This window comes from Magnolia sinica, chromosome 10 (genome assembly GCF_029962835.1).
Source record: "Magnolia sinica isolate HGM2019 chromosome 10, MsV1, whole genome shotgun sequence".
Classification (NCBI taxonomy): Eukaryota; Viridiplantae; Streptophyta; class Magnoliopsida; order Magnoliales; family Magnoliaceae; genus Magnolia; species Magnolia sinica.
In genome coordinates, this window is record NC_080582.1 from 10,810,356 (window position 1) to 10,820,805 (window position 10,450).

The 10,450-nt window shown below is 42.3% G+C and overlaps 1 protein-coding gene across 1 annotated transcript; it reads left to right on the top strand.

Annotated features, from left to right (window-relative positions):
* The first annotated feature begins 2,956 nt into the window (after positions 1-2,956).
* Positions 2,957-9,494, top strand: LOC131257346 (protein trichome birefringence-like 19). The gene is made up of 2 exons (XM_058258241.1): positions 2,957-3,391; positions 8,321-9,494. Exons 1-2 carry the CDS (start codon positions 2,981-2,983, stop codon positions 9,128-9,130), a joined length of 1,221 nt encoding a protein of 406 aa, XP_058114224.1. The 5' UTR covers positions 2,957-2,980; the 3' UTR covers positions 9,131-9,494.
* Positions 9,495-10,450: the final 956 nt, after the last annotated feature.

A 10,450-nucleotide genomic window follows, 5' to 3' on the forward strand; every position in this document is an offset into this window, starting at 1 on the left:
TAGTGGCTATGGTTTGTATTGAACCTGGCTGGCTTGATCTTGCTTTTCTTCTCGGGTTGTATGTGAGAGTGGTTCGTGTTGTTGGTGATGGTCAATGAACCACCCAGACACTATTTATATAGGCCAAGGGTGCTGACCATTTTGGTTTATGGCTGTTGGTGAGAAACTACTCAATATTGGCAGTTTCTAACCGTTATACATGTGGGACAACCGGTTGTTGTATGCTAGCCGTTTTATGATCGTTAGGCTAGCAGCTGTATGTGCAATTAAACCTCTCTCAAACGACTAGTTTTAGCATCTTATATAAGGTACATTGGTTTCATTCAAACCACTCGCCCACTTGACCCATATTCTCTATCGTTGTATGCCCATGCCCAAGCCCATGCATGCGGGTGTTCCAGTACTGCACGCAAATCCTGATATTCCATGGATTAACCAAGCAAATAATAAGGTACTCCACACCCTATATATAAACAAAATATTTTATTATTTCCTTTCCTATATAATACTATTCCCAAAACACCAAAAAAATCCAAGTTTTTCTGAACGAAAATTCTTTTACCATATATATATAAAAGCCAAATTAAGGTTTATTTAAGCCAAGTCAAACTCCACGCTACTCGACATCAGTTCATTTTCAAAACAAACTGATAACACGAAACTTGCTTGGCCCCAGGTCATCGTTCAAGTTGAGTTAAACCCATCTAAATCGAGGTAAGCCGCAAGCTCGTGGAGGTACGATGGTATGATTGAGATGCATCTGACGTAGCAACCGAAACCTTTTGGAACACACGTGCCAACATAGATAACGTGTCAAAAATCCAGGCCTTTTCATCAGGTGGGGAAATTGTGAAAGTGCCTTGACCCAAATATATATATATATATATATATATATATATATATATATTGGACGGTAGATCAGGAGGACCACACTTGTACCAGACAAATGGACGGTTAGGAGAAAATGCTCAATTGTCTAAATTCAACACCATCCAACTCCCCATCTCCTATCCAAGGCATGGCCCCACTACCATCTCCCACCGGAAGGATTTTCTGATCTGGCAAGTGCCACCATGGACCTAATGATCCAAATTTGGATCGTCAAAAATACCAAGATTGGAAGATCCTAGCCTTCCAATCTTGACATCCCTTAGCCAATAATCGGTTCTTTTTTAACCGATCAAGGGTTAGGAACCAGACTATGATCAGGCAATTAGGAACAGATGGTTGGTGTGACATTCTACCTACAGCCCTATTCAACGGGTGTTTGAAAAATGTGTTGGAAATACCGTTATCCTTAAAGCGTGTTTACAGTATTTTGTGGTGGACAGAGGATCTAATGGATGAGGAGAGATTTATTGAAGAGGCATTAGATACTGTTCCATTGCTAAGTGGCCAATATCAATAATTCAAAATGTTTAAAAACTATTGTTGATCATTGATCATTAATTTGAGCCCTTTTTGGTCGCTGAATTATTATGGCCATCCTAGTGCCATTACAAACACATTGTCCACACGCCCATAGGCCTCAAATCTCCAAAACTCGAGCATAATACTGCACACATCTTCACGTATAAACCACCATTTTTCTATTTTCAGGTGGGACAAAAGCACACACCTCAATTTTCATTTAAAAATTTTCAAAAAAGCATTTTGACAACAAAACGAGAATCTCTAAATTTTTGAATATTTTTGTTTTTTCCAAAAATCACAAATTTCAACAAAAGGTAGCTCATTGATTGAGCGGTTGGGATTGATGCATCTAATATAAAACTTCTACGGTGACATTTTACCTACAGCCCCATCCAAAAGGTAGCTCATTGATTGAACGATTGGGATTGATGCATCAAATATAAAACTTCTATAGTGACATTCTACCTACAGCGCCGGCCGTAAGGGACGCTGGCTTTCGTAGGAAGTTCTTGCGCTGGAAACCTAGGTAGGGCCACCATGATGTTTGTGAGAAATCCACCCTGCACATCCGTTTTTTGAGGTCGTGTTAGGACATGATAGATGGCATTTAAACATCACAGTCGAACCCAGGGAGGTTTCGACTTTCGACTGTAGGAATTTCCCTGTCCACCTATTCCTTTAGTGCGGCCCACTTGAGTCTTGGATCCTGTTCACTTTTTATCTCAGGTCGTAAAATTAGCTCAAAAAACGGATGGAGGGGTGGATTTCTCACAAACATCAGGGCGTCCATCCAAAAGGTAGCACATTGATTGAACGGTTGGGATCGATGCATCAAATATAAAACTTCTACGGTATCGTGTACTCCAACTATCATGGAAGAGTCGACGGGGTTGGTCAGTCATTTCCGAAGGTGGATTAGCTGCAACCCATCCTAACAGGTGGGTGCGACCCTGACTGAGGGGCCACCTCGATGTATAAATTGTATATCCACGCCGTCCATCCATTTTTTCAGATTATTTTAGTGAGTGGTCTAAAAAATGAAGTAGATTATTATGGCCCATTCAGTCACGTGTGTAAATGTACAGCTCCCACGCGCGTGTGGAATCAGCAAACCTTGCTATTCATATTCAACACTGATCAACGTCCATATAGACAGAAGCTTCAGCTCTCTCTCTCTCTCTCTCTCTCTCTCTCTCTCTCACACACACACACACCTTTCTAAGGAGAAATGAGATTTTGAGTGAAACTGCATGCAGAAAGTCACGAAATCATCCGTGCTGTTTTCTCCTCTCTCTCTCTCTCTCTCTCTCTCTCTCAGCTTCATGCCATGGAGCTTCCCTTCGGACAGAAAACCACTCTCCAAAACACCCCAAGAATAGTTCTACTACTACTTCTCACTGTCATCCCTCTCTATTTCTATTACACTTTGCTAACTCCATTTAGTCCATCTCCATCATCATCGCTGCCATTGTCCGTCTCATCTCCATCGTTGCCGTCCCTATCACTGTTACCGCCGCCCGCGTCATCTCTGCCATCATCATCACCACCATTACCATTTCCATCACCAATGTCATCTCCATTATCATCATCGGTATCATCTCCCTCGGTGTCACCACCACCACCACCACCATTACCATCATCATCATCATCATCATCAAATGATGTGAACAATTCAACGGTGGCGATCACAAGATCAGATAAAAAATGTGATATTTTTAAGGGCGAATGGGTACCGAATCCCGACGCCCCATATTACACTAACACAACTTGTGGGTTCATCCCTGACCAACAAAATTGTATGAAATTTGGGCGGCCCGACACCGCCTTCTTGAAATGGAGGTGGAAGCCCAACGGCTGCGATCTACCGATCTTCAACCCAGCCCACTTCTTGGATCTTGTTAGAGGGAAGTCCATGGCTTTTGTTGGTGACTCCGTGGGAAGAAACCAAATGCAGTCCTTGATTTGCCTCTTATCAAGGGTATACTTCTCTTTTAACTTCTTTATTTTCTATTATTTCTATTCACAGCTTAACACAATCATTAAGGGCGCGTTTGGTTGCACCAAATATCATGAAATCATGATATTTGGTGCAACCAAACACGCCCTAAAGTAACTGTAAATATGATTATCTTCTTATTTTTACAAGAAATATGATACAGTAGGAACTGACAATTATACCTAAGTGGGCTAAATCTGACAAAATTCAACCATTGGATAAGAGGGGTCCGCAATCAATTAGCCATAGACTCTATATATCCAATGGACTCTTTTATCATAGGTGGGACCCACTTGGGTCCTTTTGTAATTTGGTAACCTAATTAATGTAAGAATTCATACTCATTGTTTCTTTTAAAAGAATTCTAATTGTGCTGTTTGGTTGCCACTTTAAAATGATTTAATCTCATTTTAGCTAACACTAATTATATATTAGAGATCATAAGCTATTTAAGGTATGGATTATCATAATGCATGATGAAGCATGACCAGATAGAGTTTGTTGAACTCCTGGTGAAATCTGGTTGAGTGAGTCAACTCGACCGAGTTCAGTCGAGTTTTTTTTTCGAATTTTTAAACTAGATATGATAAAAACCATCCATTTTCTCTGCTATTGCAGATGGGCCACAGCCAAAAACTCACATTGAATGGATAATCCTGGCCGTCCTATCACATCATCATCACCGTAGAGTTTCTCCCAACAGCTCTAAGTTAGCCTTTACATGGTAGAAAGTTTCATAATTAGCTGTCCATTAGGAGTCTATCTCCCTCTTTTACTCGTAATCTTATAGAAACCGGCCATCAATGGCAATGATTATTGGCCCATACACAGAAGATGGACGGTGCTGATCATCTTACCATCTCTACATGTAGGCCTCATGAGACACAAGCACTCCACCGACAGTCTTTCTAGCTTACGTCAGATTCTAATAGCTCTCTAGACAGGACAAAACTACCTAATCTACCTCATCACCATCATCTGGTGGGCCACCATCATCATCATGTGGCCCACCAGATGATGATGGAGGACTAGATTACATAATAATTTCTCCTCTCAAGAGAGCTTTGATTCTGAAATATTTATTATAGGAATTGCCAGCTCAGGTCTTGGCACATAGTATTTGGCATTTTGGACACAAATTATTAGATATTTGGATCCATTTAATTTAGATTTTTTTGGGTGGTTGTCATTTGTTTTCTTGGTGTGGCCCACCTAATCATTGTAGAGGCCTGGTTTTTTTAGCATCATCTGGTGGGTCCCACGCAAGTATAAGTAGGTCATGCATGTGAATAATTTTTACAAGTAGGTGCGTGACATCATTTGTAAATAAGCTTATTCTACAATTACTTGTAGAGGTGGATACTTCTAATCCACTACAAAGCTAGGTAGGTTAAAGGTTGACCTAAAATGGGATGTGTGGACCCCACCTGATGTGTGCATGATATCCAATCTATTATATCCATCTTGTGAGCTCCTCATCTTCTCTTGGCGTCCAAGAATCAAGCAGATCCAAAATCCAGGTGGGCCACACCATATATTAAATCAATTTAAACTGGCCAAATTGTGGAATCTACGGTTAATATATCGTTTCCAACTGCCTGCGTATCAAGCATCAAAAGCAGCCGGAGCATCAAATCACTCCCCTAAAAATCCATACAAGAATAGAAAGAATAATATTGGCCAATGGCCCAGATTCAATATACGCTAATCGGCCGTTTAAGTTTAAGTCTCCCTTAATGGACGGCTTAAATATCGCGTTAGTTTGGCATGTTGGCAGTTGGCACAGGTGGAGATGTGTACGATGGATGGCTGTATACGAGATAATACGGTAAAGCCGGTTTGAATACGGTGGATCTGATCCCTGTGGGGCCCACCTTGATATATGTGCCTTATATCCACGCCGTCCATCCGTTTTGAAAACTCATTTTAGGGTATTATTGAAAAAATAAGCAGATGAAAATCTTAGGTGGACCATAATATAGGAAACACTGGTAATTGACAATTAAAAACTTCTCGTGGGTCACGAAAGTTTTGGATCAAGCTGATATTTGTATGGTCTCTTCATCCAGATCTTTGTAACCTTATCAACAGCTTGGATGGAAAATAAACATTCAGGTGGTCCCAAGAAGTTTTTAATGATGAGGATTCAATCCTGACTGTTTCTGTGGTGCGGTCCTCCTAAAATTTGATCTGCTTCATTATTGTATCATGCCCTAAAATGAGCTTTCAAAATGTGTGGATTTAAGAAATATTCTTCACAGTGGGCCCCACAGTTAGGGATCCAACCAAACCGCGCCCATCTAACTCTCGGTTCTCTTGGGAGCGGACGTTGCAGATTGACACATTTGGACCGTCCAGATCGATTTATTCAACCATGATTAAGACTCAGCGACTTGGATTCACTCGTGTAGACTATGACTCGGCCGATTCACCTGCTATTTTGGATTCTGACTCACATTGTCCGAGTCAACTCAGGAGACTCGTCCGAGTCTTAAAACCTTTGATGCAATTTCTTTGAACATTTTTTGTAAGACGTGTAAAATGCCACGTGGGTGCATCTCACTCCAACTATACACGACACATACATTCACACATGTAAACTGTCACGTGCATCATACACACGTGCGTACCTCCATTTGATTCTGCGTCTTTTAAAACATTCCCATTTACGTGTATGACCAAACAAGCACGAAGAAATCCATGCAAACACGCTTTCTTGTGCGTGGAAACATGCACCACCTAAGAAATGGAGGAAGCGGACTGCGTGCTGTCCCCGTCTGGACGGACTCGGTCCGGGCAGGGGATCAGTGGGGCCCACCGTAATATATTGGTTTTATCCACGTCATCCATCATTTTTTTTAGATCATTTTAGGGTGGCAGCCCAAAAATGAGGTCGATCCAAGGCTCAATGGACCACATTGTGGGGATTGAACGCCCACCGTTAAAAGCAACTTGTGAGCTGCAGAAGTTTTGATCAAGATGATATTTGTGTTTTTCCATCATGCAGGTCCATGTGACCTTCTGAAGAGGCTGGATGGCAAATAAACATCGCAGTAGGCCCTAAGAATGTTTCAACGGTAGGCGTCATTATCACCAATGCTTCCTGTGATGTGGTCCACTTGAGTCTTGGATCTGCCTCATTTCTAGGTTCATACCTAAAATCATATGAAAAAAATGGATGGACGGCGTGGATAAACCCATAAATCATTGTGGGGCCCACAGATCCCCTGCCTGGACGGGCAGGACGCAATCCGCTTCCGTGGACTCTGTATTGAGAACTGTCCATGCACCTAGTCGCATTTGGACACGTAGATCTTCCCCATCATCAATCTGGACCTTCCATTTTCCCGACCCTCTGTTCAAAGGCTTTCTTGAAAAATCATATTGATCAGCAGATCAAAACCATCTTATCAGTGGCAGGAAATGGAAAAAATCGTTCATAGAAGATAGGTCCAGCCACGGATGTTTAGGACCATTGGATTTCCGTGGTTTTTTCAGAGTAATGAAATGAGATTAAACTGGATCTAATCATCGGCCTAGATAGGAAATATGGATGCCACCGAATCCACGCAATCATCGGCCAAGATAGGTGAATGCATGTATATATGCGTACATGCACATGCATTGTCGATCTCGTATATACGGCGGGCCACTGATTCGATGGCCCTCGATTTTAGGGCATTCAATCTTCGTGGGGGGGCGCACCTGATGCACGGTTTGGATGCCATACACACGTTACAGTACGGTAGGGCCCACACACAAATTCACGTGGAGTCGACTCCACTGGATGATCAGATACGTTCGAATGTATGGTAATTATCATGTGTTCGAGCTATGTGGGGCCCTCCTGATGTATGAGTGCTATCCAACCCGTCCATTTGATGCACCTCTCTCTACAAATCCCAAAATCTAGTTTCATCGATAACTCAGGTGTGTCACACCGACACTGACACCATTACAAAACTTAGATGGGCCCAACAAGTGAATATGTAGGTTTTAGGCCTGATTATGCATTCTCCCACTGGTGTGTCCCACATGGGTTTTGGATTAGGATGATTCTTGGTACGTATGGTGAAGATGAGGAGTCCCACCCGATGGACGGTTTAAATTCTATATAAGCATTGCTAATGGCCCCCGCATAGCTCAAACGCGTGACAATTATCCTACATTCATACACACGTAATCATGTCCCATGCATGTACTCGTTTCACGATAAATGGACGTGTACGTAGAACTGTACACAAGTTGAGTTAGCTCTGTCAGTTAGCTCGACACGACTCAGCTTGAAATTAGATTTGAACTGAGTTAAGCTGGTATTTGGAGCTTGAAAAAATTTCATTCGAACTAAGTTAAGCTGGTTTTTGGAGCTAGAAAAAATTTCAAACCAAGTCTGGGCTTGTCTCAGCTCAGCTCAAATTGAAACTCAACTCGAATCAACTCAAATCAAAACAGCTCGGTGACTTGGTTATTTTGATATTAATGTTGCTTGCAAGTATTCGGTGATGAAATGACTAAATAATTAAAGTGTGGCTGCTCTCATATTTGGATTTTGATGTTGCTTGCTGGGTATTTGGAAAAATACCTGTAAAGTGTTATTATTGTTTCGCATTTTGTGAAAAAATTACAATGAATTCTGCGTGTTTGAAAAAATGTTGTACAGATTCAAACTTGGCTTGAACTAACCCAAACTGCTGATTGAACTGATCAGCAAGTTGGCCAGACAAGCTCGAGGACCGAGCTGAGCTGAGTTTGAGCTGGGGTTAGCTACGGGCGAGTTGAGCCAGGCTGTGCCAAGCTCAACTCGATTCGAGTCGTGTACAGCCGTCACACGTGCAAAAGACACATGTATACGTGTGCATAGATGTGTGCTTTTTGTAATCTAACCACATCTCTCTCTCATTACATCTTCAGGTGGACCATCCAATAGACATTTCCAACACAACAGATGACAGATTCAAAACCTGGCTATACGCAAATTACAACTTTACCCTTGCATCTTTCTGGTCACCATTTCTAGTAAAAACCAAAGAACCTGATCCAAACAACAATCACCCCGTGGGCCTCCTCAATCTCTACCTCGACGAATTTGATGAGAAATGGACGGCCCAGATCGACCGATTCAACTACGTGATCATCTCAGCCGGACACTGGTTCTTCCGTCCAGTCATGTTCTACGAGGGTGGGCACGTCGTCGGATGCAGCATCTGCCAACACAAGAATATAACCGACCTGACCACGTATTATGGATCCCGCAAAGCGTTCCAGACCGCATTCCGAGCAATCAACGGCCACGATCGCTTCAATGGGACTACGTTTTTAAGGACGTTCTCACCGGCCCACTTTGAAAATGGGCCATGGAATCGAGGAGGGTATTGTATGAGAACAAGGCCATTCAGGAGCAATGAAAGTAGGCAGGAATGGTTTTACAGGGAGCTGTACAAGACCCAAGTGGAGGAATTTAGGATAGCAAAAGAAGAAGGGAGGAAGAGAGATGTGCGGTTCAGATTGCTTGATAGTACTGAAGCTATGTCCATGAGGCCAGATGGACATCCCAATCGGTACGGACACTCGCAACATGTGCGTGTAGGCAATGACTGTGTGCACTGGTGCTTGCCGGGTCCGATTGACACGTGGAATGATATGTTGCTTGAGATGATGAGGATGGACGGTGGGAGATCTTCTGATGAGAAGTATAGTAGTAGAGAGCTAAGAACTAGATAGTGTAGAGATTTCTTTCTTGTTTCAGCAGATTGTATTGAGTGGCGGGCTGGAGGTACCATGACCTGAAGCGTGACATCCAATCCGTCCATTAGGTTTGCTTGTGGATGTTGTCTTGGATACAAAATTCAGTATACGATCCAACTTACAAGTGGGCCATACTACATGAAACAGTAGAAATGGAGACACACCGTCGGAAACCTACGAGATGATGTTTGAGTATTTTATAGACCACGGAGAATGGATTGGTTCACATGTATGGTGAGAATAAGGGTTTCTTTGGTAGTTTGTATTTGGTATGATTTGGAATCTAAATTAGAATTATTATAGAATTTATGTGAATTGGAGTCAGTTGTTGTATTTGATAGTTTTTAATTGAAATTTTTTAATTTTAAAAAACTGTGTTTTACAGCGAGTAATGTGTTGATGCAAAAATCCGGTACACCCTCTTCCGTCCTCTCACCTGCACAAGGAGATAAAGGAGACCCTATCTAGAGCCGAGAATCCTCCGATGCTGAAGTCAGGAATAAGATCGTATAAGGAGGTTTTTGTGGGAGTTTTTGCGTACCTTTCACCCTGGAGATCTCCTGTGTTTATAGGAAGGGAGGATCCCATCGTGCCAGGACTCTCTTCCTGATATCTTAGAGATTCGGCATTAATCCGTTTTAGGACTCCAGTCGATCATGAGATCTTTGGGATCGGGGATCTTTTTACTAGATTTTCGGAAAGTTATCTTGAGAAGGTATTTTACTTTACACCGTTTTTACCTTACTCAGATCGAGTCGGGCCGACTCTACTGATGAGTGAGTCGCGGCCGGTCATAAATGGTAGAGCTACTTGCCTTCAGTTGGATGAGATGATACTGATTCGTACTTAGTGTACTCTCTTAATCCGATAGTCAACTCTGTAACTGACCTAAAGATAGGTCGGTTTTATGGTCGATCGGGTGACATTTGAGCTTTGGGCCTTAATTGGCCTCTTTGGATGTTGTTGCCTCGTTTGTTGAGTCAACTTTATGCATCTAGTATACTTTGCCTTAAGGCTCTGGACTTTGTAAAGTCTCTCTTTTAGGCATTTGGCATGCTTTCTTCAGTTGGGCCCGTTGTCTCGGATTCCCATGCATTGTCAATAGAGTTGGTCCATTCCATAACCGAGTCTCTTGACTCATCCCATTTTTCCACAACAGTAAGCCCCCCTACTCCTTGCATCAACTACGTTTGACACTAAGGAGTAGAGAGTTGTTGAGTCAGCTTGAGCTAGGACTGACTTTATGATGGAACATTTAATGCTTGCAAGAGTCCTGCGTTGTCCATAACGCACGAC